General features: G+C 64.4%; 2 protein-coding genes across 4 annotated transcripts; both read left to right on the top strand.

Annotated features, from left to right (window-relative positions):
• Positions 1–54: 54 nt before the first annotated feature.
• On the top strand, positions 55–3630 carry PYGO2 (pygopus family PHD finger 2). The gene is made up of 3 exons (XM_028090265.2): positions 55–348; positions 733–782; positions 1380–3630. Exons 1-3 carry the CDS (start codon positions 246–248, stop codon positions 2445–2447), a joined length of 1221 nt encoding a protein of 406 aa, XP_027946066.1. The 5' UTR covers positions 55–245; the 3' UTR covers positions 2448–3630.
• A 1190-nt stretch (positions 3631–4820) lies between these two features.
• PBXIP1 (PBX homeobox interacting protein 1) lies at positions 4821–14549 on the top strand. Of its 3 annotated transcripts, none has more exons than XM_028090239.2 (11): positions 4821–4892; positions 7193–7279; positions 8839–8965; positions 9195–9259; positions 9332–9497; positions 10716–10949; positions 11069–11092; positions 11355–11410; positions 11537–11641; positions 12149–13356; positions 13781–14549. In XM_028090239.2, exons 2-11 carry the CDS (start codon positions 7229–7231, stop codon positions 13824–13826), a joined length of 2082 nt encoding a protein of 693 aa, XP_027946040.2. In that variant the 5' UTR covers positions 4821–4892; positions 7193–7228; the 3' UTR covers positions 13827–14549. The 3 variants fall into 3 exon arrangements, with proteins under 3 accessions (XP_027946040.2, XP_027946039.2, XP_087873500.1); XM_028090238.2 differs by having other exon boundaries at positions 11355–11437; XM_088017374.1 differs by having other exon boundaries at positions 9195–9497; positions 11355–11437.
• Positions 14550–16529: the final 1980 nt, after the last annotated feature.

The following is a 16529-nucleotide window of genomic DNA, read 5'->3' as shown; positions in this document are numbered from 1 at the left end:
GCCGCGCGCTGGTGGCGGCCGCGCCGACTTCCGCTTCCGGCTGCCGCCGCCGCCGCCGCCGCCGCCGCCGCCGCCGCTGCTGCTGCTGGTGTGGCCGCGGGCTGGCGGCTGGCGCTCCGCTCGTCCCCCGGCCTCACCGCCTGGCCTGGCCGCTCCTCGCGGGCGCCCCGACGCCCCTCCCGGCGATGGTGCCGCCCGAGGGCGCGTCCGTCCCCCGCCACCGCTGACCCCGGCCCCCCCGCCCCATGGCCGCCTCGGCGCCGCCCCCACCGGACAAGCTGGAGGGAGGTGGCGGCCCCGCACCGCCCCCTGCGCCGCCCGGCACCGGGAGGAAGCAGGGCAAGGCCGGTGAGAGCGCCGAGGGGCTGGGCCCGCGGGGCCCTCGGGGGGCCGGGGGCCGGGGGCCGGGGGCGGGTGCTCCGGGGGCCCGACGGGAGGCTCGGGCGGGAGGGGTGGGGGTCGGGTGTCCGAGATGGAGGATCCCGGGGTTGGGAGACACACGGACGGCCGGAGCCCCCGGGGAGTCGGAGGGGCGGTCTGTTGTTAAAAGGAAGAGGCGGCTGAGAGTGTGGTCGTGCAGCGTGTCTCGTGTGGCACCTTTGTTCGTATTGGTGGAGTCAGTGGGCGAGCGCCTGTCCGAGTTAGAAGAGCTGCTCCAGGCGCGTCCGGGGGACTGGCGGTGGGGCAGCCTCAGGGAAACCTGTTTGTGTCCGCCTTCTGCTGCGCTTCCAGGTCTGCAGATGAAGAGCCCAGAGAAGAAGCGAAGGAAGTCCAACACTCAGGTGAGTGCGGCTTGATGGCGGTGGGGTCGTTCGTAGCCCCCGCTGCCGTGGGTGTGTACCTTGCCCAGGTGCGGAGCGAAGAGAAAGCTGCTCTGCTTCTGGCCCTTTCGCTCCACTTCCTAACAAACGGGGGGTGGGGGCGGTCAGGCCGTGGGACCACTGATCTTATCAGTCAGGCCGGGGGTCTTCCTCTCCCCCCACGTTTCCTGTCCTGGTTCGCTCCTGGTAGGTGACACCTACCACTTAACTGAGGTTTTTGGTAATGATTTCTCCAGCACTTTGTGATAATGGCGCTTTAACAGTTTTGGGAGGTAGGCATTGTCCCTATTTTACAGACGAATCTGAGGCTTTAAAAAGTGGAACGCCTGCCCAAGGGTCTTGAGGTTATTGGGCGTCAGAGCTGGGATCCCGGCACAGTTCTGCCTGCTTTCTCCACCCTCTGTTTCTCTATTGCAGTCTGAGGTCTCTCTCGATTTACATCCGAGTTGGCCGTTGGGAGCGTCCAGAACACGTTCTGTGTTTCTGCTGCTCTCCTGGTTTTTAGCTGTGTGTTCCCCCCGCCCCATGAACCTCTTTCCCTCATCTGTTCCCCACTAGGGCCCTGCATACTCACATCTGACGGAGTTTGCGCCACCCCCGACTCCCATGGTGGATCACCTGGTTGCATCCAACCCTTTTGAGGATGACTTCGGAGCCCCTAAGGTGGGGGGCGCAGCCCCTCCATTCCTTGGCAGTCCTGTCCCCTTTGGAGGCTTCCGTGTACAGGGGGGCATGGCAGGCCAGGTACCCCCAGGCTACAGCACTGGGGGTGGAGGGGGCCCCCAGCCTCTTCGTCGACAGCCCCCCCCTTTCCCTCCCAACCCTATGGGCCCTGCTTTCAACATGCCCCCCCAGGGCCCCGGCTACCCACCCCCAGGCAACATGAACTTTCCTAGCCAACCCTTCAACCAGCCTCTGGGTCAGAACTTCAGCCCTCCTGGTGGGCAGATGATGCCAGGCCCGGTGGGGGGATTTGGCCCCATGATCTCACCCACCATGGGACAACCTCCCAGAGGGGAGCTGGGCCCCCCTTCTCTCCCCCAACGCTTTGCCCAGCCAGGAGCACCTTTTGGCCCTTCTCCTCTCCAGAGACCTGGTCAGGGGCTCCCCAGCCTGCCCCCCAACACAAGTCCCTTCCCTGGCCCGGACCCTGGCTTTCCTGGCCCTGGTGGTGAGGATGGGGGAAAGCCCCTGAATCCACCTGCTCCCACTGCTTTTCCCCAGGAGCCTCACTCAGGCTCCCCAGCCGCTGCTGTTAATGGAAATCAGCCCAGTTTCCCCCCAAACAGCAGTGGGCGGGGTGGGGGAACTCCAGATGCCAACAGCCTGGCACCCCCCAGCAAGGCGGGTGGGGGCTCAGGGCCCCAGCCTCCCCCAGGCCTGGTGTACCCGTGTGGCGCCTGTCGCAGTGAGGTGAATGATGACCAGGACGCCATCCTGTGTGAGGCCTCCTGCCAGAAGTGGTTCCACCGTGAGTGTACAGGCATGACAGAGAGCGCGTACGGGCTGCTGACCACCGAGGCCTCCGCCGTCTGGGCTTGCGATCTCTGCCTCAAGACCAAGGAGATCCAGTCTGTGTACATCCGTGAGGGTGTGGGGCAGCTGGTGGCTGCTAACGATGGGTGATGCCGACCAGGGGGATGGTTTCCACTGGCTTCCCGTCTCCATGGGGCAGAAACACAGTGGCTCCTGGGGGCAGAGAAGGAACTGAGGTGGGCAGGCAGAAGAGCCTGGATTGCTCACTTTTCTGGAAACTTACACGTACACGTTGAGATCAACAGAGATCCAGGGAACCAAAGCCCTGCCGAGCATTGTGGTGGCTCCAGTCCCCGAAGGCTGAGGGGTGTGGCTGCAAGAGAAGAGAGGCTGGAGGAAGATCTGGAGGGCAGGGGTCTCCTCCGGGCAGATGATGGACGCCCCAGCACCTGTGCCTAACACTCCTAGCGAGCCCCACAGCTGCAGCCTTAGTGTTTGGAGTGACGTGGTAAAAGGTTCTGGCCAGAGGAGTTGGGGTCCCATCCCTGCAGTAGCCTTTTCATGGGCTTTAGGAGACAGCTTTAGGGAATAAATGGGGAATTTTCCTTTTTCTCACCCTCCCCTTGCCTCCTCCTAAGACTTAACCCAAGTCCTACCCCTTCAGAGAACCAAATAGCTTGAAAAAGCAGGAGAGCTCTTGGCTGGGGCAGTTTCTTGGTGATTTGGGGCTTTAAGACTGTCTGTGGGTAAGAGATGATGTCCGGACATGTGTCCCTCATACCAAAGCCACTGGCCCTTTCTCAGCCTCTTATGGGGTTTTCTCCTAATGACCATATTTTGCCAAAAATTGGGATATGCGGTCTGACAGACCGGGATATTTGAAGTTCAGACCGTCCTGGAACATGGACTCTGCTCGCATGGCCCTCCCCGGCTCGCCCATTTGTTGCACGGTCTTGTCCGCGCTGGTCTAGAGCTTTTGGCCCCGTATTCCTCTGCCTCCCTGGCTCGGCTGAAGGGAAGCCTGGAAAGGCACAGAACCCTTATACCTCATCTGATTGAAGGATCCCTGTCCCAGCCCGTGGGGGGCCATTGCTGTGGTCCTGAGGTGCAGTCCAGGGTCTGGGTGTGTTTTGTTTCTCTCTCCCTGCCCTTCTGGGTATCTTGGACCGGGTGATTAGCGGTTTTTCCTCTCAGCCAGAAGCCTGCACTGGGCTTTATGTGTTCCTATTTTATTTTTCAGGCACTGCCTGCCAGAGATGGGCCCAGGGCCTGGTGGGAGCCCTGCACTGCAGCTCAAGCACACATTCCTCAGTGGGGTGGGGAAGGCAGGCACAGGCGTGGCCCAGAGAGGAGCTAGTGGTCCCCTGGCCGCTTCTCTGGGGACCCTAGCCTGTGAAGACTTAGCAAATGCACTGCAGAGCGCATTTGGCTGCCCAGGTGGGGCAGCGGCTTTGAGGCTGTGGGAAAGAAGGGAGGGGGTTGGGGGCTTCTCTCTTCCAGGGACCAGCCCCCTCCCCCCAGCTTTGTGTTGTGTTTGTTGTTTTGTTGCCCCTCTTTTATCTGTTGCTATTTTTGTGATGTCTTCCTCCCCTGACCCCCATCTCTGCCTTTTGTAAGTGGCTCCTGGGGGAGGAGTCTGCTCAGTCCTTCTGTTCCTCTCCACTACTTTTTGGAAGAAAATGGGGGTGGCAGAGATGTGGTGGGGGTCTTTTGTACGGTTGGATTAATAAAAGGACTTGAAAACCCAGACAAGGACTCCTGCTGTTTCTGCACACAAAGGTTGGAATGAGCCTCTCACCGGTGGGAAGGATGCTTGAGGGGTGAGGATACGTATGTGCCCCAGGGCTCCTGGCGGCGGGCCCCTGAACTGATCCTGGTACTAGTCGAGGAGCCAAGGGAGGCCCTAGTGCGCCACCCGTACCCGAGTCCCGGAGTGAAAACACGTCTCCTTTCTGGGCACATTCCTGGGCCAGGCCTGCAGCCAGGGCCTCGGGGACAAGTGCCGTTAGTGCTTCTGGGTTTAGCACCCCCCTCCCTGCACCCCCGGTCAAGTGTAGTGGGAAGGGGCTGCCCCTGGTCCAGCAGATTTCATTTGGGGACGCTTCCCAGACCCCCACCCCTCCCCTTCTAGAAGAGTAGCATCGGCACCCTGCCTCTGCACCGGAGCTGGGGGAGAACAGCGGGAGAGCTATTGCCAACCCTCGGCTCGCCGTGTCCCTTCCCCCATCCTGCAGCTGCGTCTGTCTGTCCTACGGTCGACCTTGGCCCTCTGTCTCGGGAGGTGCCTCTGCCTTTCAGTTGGGTCTTCCTTCTAGAAACTGTCTAGACGCCGGGAAAGGAGGGGTGGTCACCCGAAATGCAGTTCGCGGCAAGCGCAGTCCGTCCCCGGGAGGTCAGCCGGGGTCCGGGGCCGGTGCAGGGCCTCCTCCCCGACCCCGCCTCTCAACTCCAGCTCTTATTGGCCGAAAGTTTCCGCCCCCTCAGGGAAGTTGACCTTCCATTGGCCAGCCCCAGTCACGTGAGCCTCCCTCCCTCCCGGGGCTGGAAACCCGGGGCTGCAGCAACAGGTCGGGTGAAGACCGAAGGCGCAGGCAGGTGAGGCCCTACGGGACGGGGGCCCTACGGACCCGCCGTGGGACCGGGGGGCGCAGCCGGGCGTGCGCGTCGCCGCAGGGCCGCGGTCGGGGGGCGCCCCGGGCGGGCTCCTGCGGCTCCTCCGCCTTAGAGGTTTGGGGGAACCACTCTTGGAGGGGCGGAGTGCAGCTAGCCAGAGGGGGAGAGCTCCCCCTTTAGCTGTCTTTTAGAAATGGCAGAAGTGCCCGACAAGCCTGAAAGTGTGTTTTTGTTGGATCCTGCCCGACTGCGAGTGGGGAGGGGGTGGAGGCGGAGAGGTCGGCGAGAAAGAGCTCTGGAAACAGCGCGGGGAGGGGTGGAGGTTAGACCGAGGAAGCAACTTCCTAATAAGGCAAGGAGCTGCGGGCCGGGGAGCGCGGGGCTAGCTTGTGGCATCTGGGATGGACTCGGCGGCGAGAGAGGGAGCCGAGTTTGGGACCCTCAGTGCAGGGGTTCCAGGCTGTCTCCTGTTTGGGTCTCCGAAGTGTTTGTCTTCTTGACCCAGATACCGTGGCTAGTTTCCATGGAGATGGCGGGTCTGACATCACCCTGGTTGCCATGGTGCCTGGTTCTGGAGGACCGGAGCAGGCTGTACACAGCCAGGGATAAACAGGGACTTCGGCCCAAGCTGCTGCCACTTCCTTCCTGCCACCACCTGTTAGCAGTCACACGCAGCGACGGGGGACGGGGGGGGGGACGATGACAGCCCAGTGTGTGCCTGTGGGGGTGGGGCAGCCGCTCTGCGACCAGCAACTGGGGACGGGGCCGGGGGGACGATGACAGCCCAGTGTGTGCCTGTGGGGGTGGGGCAGCCGCTCTGCGACCAGCAACTGGGGACAGGGCGGCGGGGGGGGGGGGTTGATGACAGCCCAGTGTGTGCCTGTGGGGGGGAGCAGACGCTCTGGGACCAGCAGCTGGGGATGGGGGGGACAATGACAGCCCAGTGTGTGCGTAGGGGGGCAGCCGCTCTGGGGATGCTGCAGAAGCTGGCCAGGGTGTCCTGGGGATGCTGCTTGTGCTGGGGAGGCATGGGCATTGGGGAAGACACTGTGAGGTGTCTGTCCCAGCCGTGGATCTCAAAGGGCCACAGGTCATTAGAGCACTGTGCAGGAGGACTTGCACCAGCTGAAACAGAAGGGGGCCGCGTGGGGATGTCATGCTGCAGTACTTCTTCCCAAGCCTCCCCTCCCTTCCCGGGGTCTGCTTACAGAGCCCTGTCCACTTGCTGCCCTTTTGGCCCCTCAGGAAACAGTCACTTACCGTCTGAAGGACCACAGTCCAAGACTTGGGGGGTCGGCTCGTCTGCCCCTCCTGCCTTGTGCCAGGCCCCAGTTGCAGCTGCCCAGCCTGAGGGGACAGTCCTGGGCCTGAGTGACAGGATAGGTCTCCCTCCTCTCAGCCTGCTTTGTATCAGGCTTTGGAAGCTGGAGGACTTCCCACCCCAGTCCTGCCAAGTCAGAGTAGATTAGCGAGGGGCAGGCCCACAGCCCTGCAGTGCTTTGCAAACTGTAGTCTTTGTAACTCTGAGCTGTCATGAGGGCCCTTCCCCGTAGCCTTCAAGTTCCCTAAGATGGAACTCTGCAGATCACAGAGCAAGGAAACCGAATCCAGAAAGGAGAATTGGCGTGACAAGGAGACTTGCTAAGGGTACCTGCGAATGGATCTGCCAACTCTTCTCAGGCCTGGCTGCACATGAGGACCGTCTGGGAAGTTTTTAAAAAGACCCAGGCCTGAGCCTGACCCTGAGAGCAGTTAAATCAGATTCTTAGGTGATTCCAGTATGCAGCCGGAGCTGGGGATCCCCGAAGCAGACCGTGTGAAGGGCTGATGCTGGGTGGGAGTCCTGTCTTCTGAGCCCTGGTGGGGGAGGTGGTGGTGATGGTGGGAAAGTCTGGGGTGGTTATTTTCCTCACTCGTCTCGTCAGCTGCTTGTCCCTGGCAAAGTCAAGTTAGCCATCCTGTGTGGCCTTCCTCTTCCCTGACTCTAGCCTGAGGGGGCTGGCCTGGTTGGCCCCCGTAGCCTCTCCAGCCCTGTGCTCTGACCTTTCAGGATCAGTCCAGTCTTCAAGGCCTCACTGGTCCCCGGGAGAGGTGAACTTCTCTGTGGTTGCTGACAGGTTTTGATTTGCGAGGCTGGTACTGCCCAGAACAGTGGAGGTGTTAGAGTTAGAAGGGTTGGTTCTGGAAGCTGCTGCCCAGCCCTGGGACCCAGCCAAGGCTCCTCTCTGCATCCTGCCTTTGCGGAAGGGAACTGGGGTCCTGAAGAGCGCTTTTCTCTGCAGGCGGCGGGGACAGCGGCTTCACAGACCTCAGCAACTATGGCTTCCTGCCCAGACTCTGACAACAGCTGGGTGCTTGCCGGCTCGGAGGTAGGGAGAGCAGGCCTGGGAACCCCCCGGAAGAGAGGTTCTGGCAGGCCTGGGCTGCTCCCCGGGTCTGTGCCCTTCCTTGGTGCCCACGGTCACCTGTGTCACCTCCTGCTGGCTGCCAGGGGAACACTCAGGGGCAGGAGGGGGGAGATCGGGCCCCAGGAATCAGGTGGCGGGACTGGGACCGGGCCTCGAAAGAAGGGTACCATGGGGTCAGCTGCAAGAAGTAGGGGACCGGCGTGAGGAGAGGGTCTGGGGCAACAACAGGAAAGCCATTTTGGGGGAGACTGAGGCAGTCCACGGGATGAGGTGGAGACGTGGGCTAGACTGTGCTGGAATGAAGTGGGAGGCAGAGCCTGGGAACCCCCAAAGACTCAGGCACCCAGGCGTCTTCCTGAGGGGGGATCACGGAAGGGCTGTGGGTCAGAGGGACTCAGGACAGTCCGTTGCCCTGGGCAGAGGGGGTGCTGCCGTGTGGGTGGGGTGAGCAGGGGAGCATTTTGAGGGTCCTGCAGTGCAGCTGGTGGTTGGCAGGGCAGGAAGCCAGTGGGCTCCCGTGTCCCCAGAGCCACTGAGAAGGGAGAAGGGGGTCGTCAAGGGACCCAGCCCTGGCGACTTGCTGTGTTAGCACTGCAGGGAGCTCCCCTCCCCGGAGGGGGGGAGGGGGGAGGGGGGAGGGGGGAGGGGAGGGAGGAAGCTGGCCTCAGGGAGGTGCTGGGGCAGGACACGGCCTGGGGCTCAGCGGCAGAGGAGAGGAACGGACACCGTCTTCCAGAGCCCTGGCCTCCTGTTGGGGGCCTTTGCTGACCGCTGGGATTTTACCTCTGTCCTCCCCTTGTAAAAGGGGGGTCATGATCCCCGGCTTATAGGGGCGGCCATGAGAGAAAAGTGGTTTGAAAATTGCAAAGAACATACTCAGGTGGAGAATGATTCTTGGAGGGGTGGTGGGAGCCCTGGGTGGGGAGCGGGTGGCGGGCCTGCTGGAGCAGGGGTGCGCAGGGAGGGAGAGCCCAGGTGGGGCTGGGGTGAGTTGTCTCCTCTGGGCAGCGGTGGGGGGTGAGGTGTGCGGGGCAGGGCAGGGGCTGGAAGGGCCTGGGAGGCACAGGTGACGTGGGCGGCCTGTGGTGTGGACAGCTACAGGGAAGCCGATGGGGCCCCTTAGCCTCCAGGGGGCTTTGTCCTCTTGCCTCCACCTTCCAGCCAGTTGCCAGGCTTCATTTGTGGGGAGGCGGGGAGATCCAGGCCTCAGCCGGCTTCTTTGGGAGGGCGGGGCCGGGGGCAGCAGCTCTGTGTGATCTGGTGTCTTGGTCCAGTGGCACTTTTTAACTGAACAGAAATAGCCTCTGGAAGGTTCCTCACAGCAGCAGGTGAGATTAGGGAACGGCCCAAGCCCACGTCCAGCCGACCCCCGCCGCGCACCTTGCCTCGGCTCATGACTGAGTGTGAGATGTGGGTGGGGGTCGCTGAGCGGTGCGGCGGGGCCCAGGGACCCCAGCAGAGCCCCCGTGCTCCCGGATTTGTCCTCTGCAGCGGCCTTCTGCCTGCACCCCTTCCCTCAGAGCCTGCCCGTGGAGACCCTGGGCCAGGAATCCACGGTGGACCCAGCATCGGAGCGAGCCCCCCAGGCCCTCGGGAGCCCCTCCAAGGCAGCTTTGGAAGAGTTAGCGGGGGCTGAGGCTGGAGGAGGTAACAGGGCTCCCCTGGGGGCGGGGCCCCCGTTTCCTCCGAGACGGGGGGTTCGGTCCTTCTTTCCTGGGTTCGTCCTGGTCTAAAGCCTTCCTGCCTCGTCTCGTCCTGGTGCTTTTCTGCCCTTCCAACCCGGCCGGGCCTGCAGCAGCCAGAGGGCTGTGTAGGAAGTTCATCTGGGGCACCACGGGGCAGTGGTGTTTCCCCTGGGCCTTTTCTTCCACCACAGAGACCGTCTTCCAGAGCAAAAGCTCCCAGTGTGGGCCCCTTCTGTCAGAGCAGACTGAGGCGGAGGTGAGGACCTCTCAGTGGACCGGGGCGGGCAGCGGGGAGGGGCCCGGGGTGCTCACGGCCGTGTCTGCTCAGGGGGACCTGGAAGGCGATGGCTGTGCTGGGGGCCCCCCTGGCCCAGGAGACACACTGGTCCAGGGAGACTCGGACGAGGCCCCTGCGGCAGCAGGCCTGGGACCGGACACAGAGGATGCGGAGGGTCAGAGCCCCCCGGGGAGCCTGCCTTCGTTGCCCAACGCAGGTGAGATGTGCCCCTCTTTACTCTCCTTCTGGAAGGAGTGGGGGACCAAGTGCTCGCTGCCGAGCATGGCTGGGGTCCGGGCCCTAGCACTTAGTGGCTTAGGGGTCTCTTTATGCTGTGTCAGTGAATCCTCACCACTGCCCCCGAGGACACCGAGGCTCAGAGAGGTTACTTGATGTGACCAAGGTCACGTAGCTGGTAAGTGGCAGGGCCCGGGTCTGCCGGACTCTTCCCCTCTGCCACGGGGCTTCTTCTCTTGCGTCTCGATTCAGCTCTCATCCCCTGAGCCTCCGACATGTGTCCGCTCTGGGCCCAGGAGACTCAGAGGGACGGGTCCCGTCAGGGGCCAGGTTGAGGGAAGGGTGAGGGGGGCGGGCACGCTTGGGGGAAGGTTCACACTGGAGGGCTTGTTGAGTGCAGCCCTGAGAGACAGGAGGCTCTGGGTCAGTAGGGTCGGAGGAAGAGCATGCTCCAGGCCGAGGCTGTAGCATCTGCAGAGGGACGGGTCCGCCCGTCCTGTGCTAAAGAGGTGGTGTCCAGGGCTTGTGGCCGAGCAGCATATGACTCCCATCTCTGAGCGGTGACAGGTAGAGGGAGAGGTTGGGGCCGCAGAGGGGGCGAGTGCTGAAGACCACCAGGCAGGCAGATCCGGGGTATGTGATGCCAAGTTGTCTGGGTGTGAGGCAAAAGGGGGAGCTTAGGCAGCCCGAGGGTAGCAGTGGTACCTTTCTCGGAATGGGGGGTGGGCCTGGAGGAGAACCAGCGTGGAGGGCAGCATGCTGAGAGCTTGGTCCCCGGGCGACGGCAGGCGGGAGTGGCTGGCCCATGGCCAGTCGTCCGGGTCAGGAGCCGGAGACCGGGGGCTCGCCTGTCGTGGAGCGAAGTCGCTGGTGGGGACGACAGTGTGCAGTGCGGCGGACAGTCCCCCAGGCACCCTCCCTTTAGGCCAGGAAGAGCCAGGAGGCCCGAGAGGCGGTGGCCAGGCAGATAGGAGCTGCACAGGGGGCTTGAGGCGAAGCACGCGTGGGAGGAAAAGGGGGCTGAGTTAGGGTAGAGCTGCTCCTCGAGTTTGCGACTTGGAGGGCTGGTGCCCCCCTCGGCTGGGCGGGGCAGTCATCGCTGCCCGGGTGGATGCGGCCAGGGCCCCTGCGCGCCCCTGTCTGCGGTCTCTGACTGCGTCCTGCTGTCCGGTGGCCTCACTGCCATCCCTTCCTCCAGCTTGGCCCAGGGAGGAGGCCCACTGCTCTAGCAGCGAGGACGACACCGATGTGGACGTGGGGGGTCTGCGGAGACGGCGGGGCCGGCAGCCCAGCGCTCCTCAGCCCGTGGGGCCCCTAGGCACGGAGGGCCAGGCCAGAGGCGAGGGTGCGGGCTGCGAGCTGGGCATCTCCCTCAACGTGTGCGTCCTTGGGGCCCTGGTTCTGCTGGGCCTGGGGATCCTCCTCTTCTCCGGTGAGTGGCGCCTCCCCTGCCGGGGCCTGTGTCCGCCTCTGGCCCTCCCGCCACGCCGCAGCCTGCTCCCCACCCCGTCCTCTGTGGGCCTCACCACGCTCCTCCGTCTCCATCTGCAGGTGGTCTGTCAGAGTCGGACAGGGGTGAGTGGGGACGGGGCCTGGCTTGTCCTGGCCGAGCCCTGGGGGAGGCTGCCGGGGCCGGTTCTCTGGGGCTGGCCATCTCTGACTAGTGACTGGCCTTTTGGCTGTTCATGCTGACCCTGGGCCCCTTCCCTGCCAGTCCTCTCAGCCGTGGGGCCTGGGTCCGGGGCAGGAGAGTGGCCGTGTGTGTGTAGGGGAGGGAGTGGGTGGGAGAGGGGTCTGGTGTGTGCTGGGGCCGTTTGGGGACTTGGCTTTCCTGCAGGGCCCGTGGAGGAAGTAGAACTGCAGGTCTTCCCGGACACGGGGTTGGACACGGAGGTGCGTGATGCTGCGGGGGACGGGCAGGTATGCTCCCTGAGCCCGGAGCTGTGCGGAGCCGGCTGGGGCCGTCCAGGGCCGCCTGGGCCGTGGGGCAGGAGGGGTCACTGGCTCCTTTGCCCTCAGGATGGGGTCCCACGACCCTCTGACAGCGTCCCCAGCCTGCAGAGCATGGCCCTGCTGCTGGCCAAGGAGAACCAGGACATCCGGCTGCTGCAGGCCCAGCTGCAGGTGCGCATGCGCGGGGCAGGCGCCAGGCGGGCCCTCGCTCGGCCGGGTGCTGCCCTCGTGTCCTCGCCCAGAAGAAGCTGTCTTTGCTACCCCCCACCTCAGCCCTCTCTCGTCCCCTGGAGAGCGTATTCACAGTCCTCCTGCCGAGGCCCAGGCCGGCATGCCTGTTGCCCGCTGGGCCCCCAGTTGATGGCTCTGCTTTGCCTGGAGCCGTGGAGGCACGAAAGGGCAGGCAGTGTGGGGGTCAGTTAGTAACGTCTGTGCTGGGTGTGGGAGGTGGAAAGGGCAGCAAGAGCCACGTTCGGCTAATCTCAGGCGAGCCGCAGCGTGTGCCTACAGAAGGACATGGTCTGTGAGGGAACTTGAGGTCGCAGGCTCGGGTGCAGGTCGTGGGTGGCAAAGAACAGGAGAACCAAATTCTCTGCGTGGGAACGGGGTGGACGCTCATGGGGTGGGAGGCCCTGGGCCGGCCCTGACAGGGCCCTCCTGTGGCACCCCCCACCCCAGGCCCAGAAGGAAGAGCTTCAGGGCCTGATGCAGCGGCCCAGAGAGCTGGAAGAGGAGAATGCCCGGCTGCGCGGGGCCCTGCGGCAGGGCCAGTCCTCGCAGCGCGCCCTGGAGTTGGAGCTGCAGCAGCTGCGGGCCCAGCTGCAGGGGCTGGAGGCCGAATGCGTCCGGGGCCCGGACGGGGTGTGCTTCAGCTGGGGCTCCCAGGGTGGCAGGGTCACCGAGCAGCCGGGTCCCAGGGAGCAGAAGCCCGACGCTGGCTTCCTGGAGCAGAAGGAGCGGCTGGAGGCTGAGGCTGAGGCCTTAAGGCAGGAGCCAGAGAGGCCGCGGCAGCTGCTGGGGTCCACGCAGCAGGACCTGGAGCAGAGCCTAAGGGGCGCGGGCCGTGGGGACCCGGCGCCTGCTGGCCTGACCGAGCTGGGCCACAGACTGGCCCAGAAGTTCCAGGGCCTGCAGAACTGGGGCGAGCATCCTGGGGTCCGTGCCAATGACTCAGAGGCCCACTTCCAGAGTTCTAGGGAAGGGGGTGGGAGGGAGAAGTGGCAGGATGGGCAGGGGGACCGGAACGCTGAGCCCCGGAAGCACAGGAAGGCGGGGTCTGGCCGCGAAAGAAAGAAAGGCTGGCGGGGTGAGGGGGACGGGGAGCTGGCTCGGAAGGGGAAGGAGGGCAAGCCAAGGGAGGGGGAGTGGGGCAGCAAGAAGGGTGGCGAGCGCCGGCGCCCCAAGGAGCCCCCTCGGAAGAGTGGGGGCCCCCAGTCCTCCGTGGAGAGGCAGAAGCACCCTCAGGGCAGGGAGGGGGCTAAAGCCGGGCCTGACCCCCTGCCACTGTGGGCAGCGCTGTCGAGGCACAAGTACCGGGCGCCCCAGGGCTGCTCGGGCGTGCGCGAGTGTGCCCGGCAGGAGGGCCTGGCCTTCGGCGTGGAGCTGGCCCCGGTGCGGCAACAGGAGCTGGCCTCTCTGCTGAGGGCTTACCTGGCGCGGCTGCCCTGGGCCGGGCAGCTGTCCAAGGAGCTGCCCCTCTCGCCTGCTTACTTCAGCGAGGACGGCTTCTTCCGCCACGATCGCCTCCGCTTCCGGGACTTCGTGGATGCCTTGGAGGACAGCCTGGAAGAGGTGGCCGTGCGACAGACCGGTGATGATGATGAGGTGGATGACTTGGAGAGTTTCATCTTCAGCCACTTCTTTGGAGACAAGGCACCAAAGAAGAGGTGGGGGCCGGGGCCAGTGGAGGGGGGCGTATCTGGAGGAGCAGGGGCCGTAAGGAGGGGTCTTCGTTGGAGCCACTTTTAATCCGCACCTGGCTACCCTCGGAGCCTGTCTTCCAGGAGCTCACTCTGTAGTGGTCTGGGCGGCCCCTCTTGGCCGGACCCGGCGGAGGGGCCGGGCGGGGGGGCGGGAGGGAGGTTTCCCATGAGCTGCTCTGTCCCGCTCAGACCCAGGCGCCCGGGGCTAGGGGGGTTGCTTCGCCTTCCTGCCGCCCTGACTGGGGACTTCATCCTGGGGTCGCGGCCTGGTCCCTGTGTTGGCTGCCTTTGGAGGAACAGGGTCCCCTCCCCTCCAGGAGCCCCTTCTCACCGCGTGGCATCGTCCCCTGAAGACCTCTTCCTGCCCCCACCCTGTGTCTCCCCACAGGTCAGGGAAGAAGGACAGACACTGGCGGGGCCCGGGGAGGGGCTGAGGCCTGGCATCCCCTGGCCCCGGGGACCACGGGACTCTCCTCTGGCTCCGAGGGGAAGCAGAATCACGCAGTGCCACCCCGATGCCCCGTCTGCTGGGAAAAGGCCTTGGCTGCATCTGTCTTGCTGTCTATGCAAACATGTGCCAGTGCGGGCTCTGGTGGGAAGGGGGGCGGAATCCTGACTCTGCAGCCTCAGCTTTCATCCTCGCGCGCGTGCCCCCCCACTGTGGGCCCCTTGGCTCCACGCGCTGGCCTGTGCCCCCTGGGACGGGACTGGCCTTGCTGGCTGGAGGCCCAGCACGAGGGCTTTCCCTGGGGTTTTGTTAGACTTGAAGCAGCCATCCCCCGGGGAGGGGGTGGTGAAGCCCCCTTTTTACCCCTGCTTCTCACGTGGCCGCACCTTCCTGTGGGAACTGCAGTCTCAGACCCCAGTAAAATGCTGTTGGAGCTGTGGGGTGGGGGCTCTGTCACGGCGGTGGTATCTGAGCACAGGGGCCCCCACGCCCACCTTGTCCCCCACGCCACCCTCCCGGCCACCCGTGGGCCCTCGGGGCCGGAACTCCCCATTCTGCTGGCAGCCGCCTTGGGGCCCCCCCGGGGAGATGGAGAAAATGAGCATAGGTTTTGGAGTGTGCTTCCATCCCTGGGAGCCTAGCGTTTCTGATCCTCAAAATAGGGGATTGGACGGCTGGGGAGAGATTGAATAAAGCAATGTAAGCAAAATGCCTGTTCATAATTTGCTCTCCGAAGCTGTCAGTCTCTAGGGTGTGGAGGCGAGGACCCCCCAGCAAGCTTCTGGGGTGGGTGCGCGGGGGAGCCACTAGGGGGCGCCCTGGACCCACGTTTGGTGCAGACCTCGCCTCCCCCACTACTTCGTGCCCGCCCTGCGCTCTCCCGGACCCCAGACCGCGCTGGGCTCCTCCTCAGGACTCCTTCTTCCTGAGGGCCTCCTTGATTGCCTGGACATCCCCCGTGTGTGTAGGGCAGAATGACGCGCTGAGACCTCGGGCAGGGGAGAGCGCCTGCAGGCTCCAGGAGGGAGCTGGGGCGGGCGGCAGGTGCTTGGGGGCCCGCTGGCTGCTGCGGGGCTTTAAGCCAGTGAGCTCGTCTGAGTGGCTGCGGGCGGGGGCGGGGGCGGGGCCCTGAACCCGGAGCCGCCAGTGCGCGGTTATAAGGTCTGGGGGGTATGGGGAAGTGTTCAAGAACGTGGCATCCAGTGGAGCTGCTTCCTGCGGCAGGAGGGACTCGTTAGACCTAAGAAGACTCTCCTCCTAGGCAGAGGGTCCGTGATAGGGGCTGGGGGTCTTTAGAAAACGAGTCTTCTGGACGGGGGGGTTGGGAGGGCCCCGACAGGCTGGCTCCAGGCCAGGGTCTGGATTTGGGTCCCATGAGGAGGCCTGTGTTAGCCTGTTCACGTTCCTATCTTCGGCAGGTGCTCAGAATTGACGGGTCAACTTGGGTTGCCAGGGCTGGGATTCCCGTGAGGAGGCCAGCTTCCTCATCCTGGGGAGGGGGGCACAGCCTGGCCCCCCTGGGTTCCCAGAGGGTGTGGGTGCTTCCTCCGGCTTTTCAGGTTCTTCTCCTCCGGGGCTCATTTTCTTCATTTGCTGGACAAACTCAGGGAGGCGAGGAAGAGCCCCCAAGCCCCGCCTCTTACCTGCTTGGGGAGTAGCAGTGCTGAGCTGGCTGTCTCAGAAACTGCTGAATCAGGGCGAAAAGGAAAGCCAGGAACCCAAAGGGTCTGCTGGGGAGGCCCAGGACGGCAGGGCCACTGGCCGCCGATCACCCTGTCTCTGGGCTGACCTAGGTAGGTGATGCTCACGCCCCCGTCATAGGTCACGAGGTCCCCGTCTCCCTCACCTCCGTGCACCCACAGCAGCACTGTGGCGGGAGGTCACAGAATGCTGACTTGGTCATGGGGCCAGCATGCGGAGATGGGCCACGGGAGGCTAGAGCTGGGGGGCAGCACTCCCTACCCCAACACGCACGCGCACGCACACGGCTGGTCTGTTCCGGGGGCGGGGGGGCCTGGGGGCAGGCCCACTGGACTCTGCCGCCTGCCCGGCCCTGCTTGGCCTTCCCAGGCTCTGGCCCTTTAAGCACTTGGCTTATCTGCCTTTTCTGCTGAGCTCAGAGCTCGGCTCCAGGGGTGGGGGGCAACGTGGGGGAATGACTCGAGTCAGGGCTGTCTCTCTCAGGCCTTCTGCTCTCAGTGGAGAAATTCTGCTTCCTTTGGCCCGTCCCCACTTCCCCTCTGTCCCCTGGTCTGCCCTTCTTCCCTCCCATCCCTGCTCCTCACTGTCCAGCCTCACTCCTTTCCGGGCCCCTGCACTGCCCCCTCCCCGGCGCCCTCAGCCCCGCCTTCCATCGCCAGGGCCCTGGCCGGCCCTTACCACCCCTGTCTCTCCCTGCCACCCCAGGACCCCAGGCCCCGTCTCTCGCTACTGCCTCCCAGTCCTGCCCATCCTAGGGGGTGGGGGGTGTGCGGTGAGAAGGTTGGGGGCAGACGTTGGGCCCCTACGACCCCCACGAGCTCCTTGAAAGTCAAAGTGCATGTTCCTCTGAGAACTTCTCCCAGACCCCCTGTAGGCCCGTCGCTGGCCTGGCTGGCTGGTGCCTTGGAAACCTCCCAGGGCCACCCCGATGCAGGGATGTCCCCCCCATCCGGCCTTGTTCTGGACCACAGGTGTTCCTGGTCCCTTC

This window comes from Eumetopias jubatus, unplaced genomic scaffold (genome assembly GCF_037043125.1).
Source record: "Eumetopias jubatus isolate StellerSeaLion01/CBP00866 unplaced genomic scaffold, mEumJub1_p1.0 scaffold_12, whole genome shotgun sequence".
In the NCBI taxonomy this organism is placed as follows: Eukaryota; Metazoa; Chordata; class Mammalia; order Carnivora; family Otariidae; genus Eumetopias; species Eumetopias jubatus.
This window is presented reverse-complemented; position numbering and strand designations above follow the sequence as displayed.

Coding starts and splice junctions, on each gene's coding strand:
- PYGO2 (XM_028090265.2), top strand. CDS start 246: ATGGCCGCCTCGGCGCCGCCCCCACCGGACAAGCTGGAGGGAGGTGGC. Junction 349..732: donor GAGGAAGCAGGGCAAGGCCG/GTGAGAGCGCCG, acceptor CTGCGCTTCCAG/GTCTGCAGATGAAGAGCCCA. Junction 783..1,379: donor GAAGGAAGTCCAACACTCAG/GTGAGTGCGGCT, acceptor GTTCCCCACTAG/GGCCCTGCATACTCACATCT.
- PBXIP1 (XM_088017374.1), top strand. CDS start 7,229: ATGGCTTCCTGCCCAGACTCTGACAACAGCTGGGTGCTTGCCGGCTCG. Junction 11,093..11,354: donor TCTGTCAGAGTCGGACAGGG/GTGAGTGGGGAC, acceptor GCTTTCCTGCAG/GGCCCGTGGAGGAAGTAGAA. Junction 13,357..13,780: donor GACAAGGCACCAAAGAAGAG/GTGGGGGCCGGG, acceptor GTCTCCCCACAG/GTCAGGGAAGAAGGACAGAC.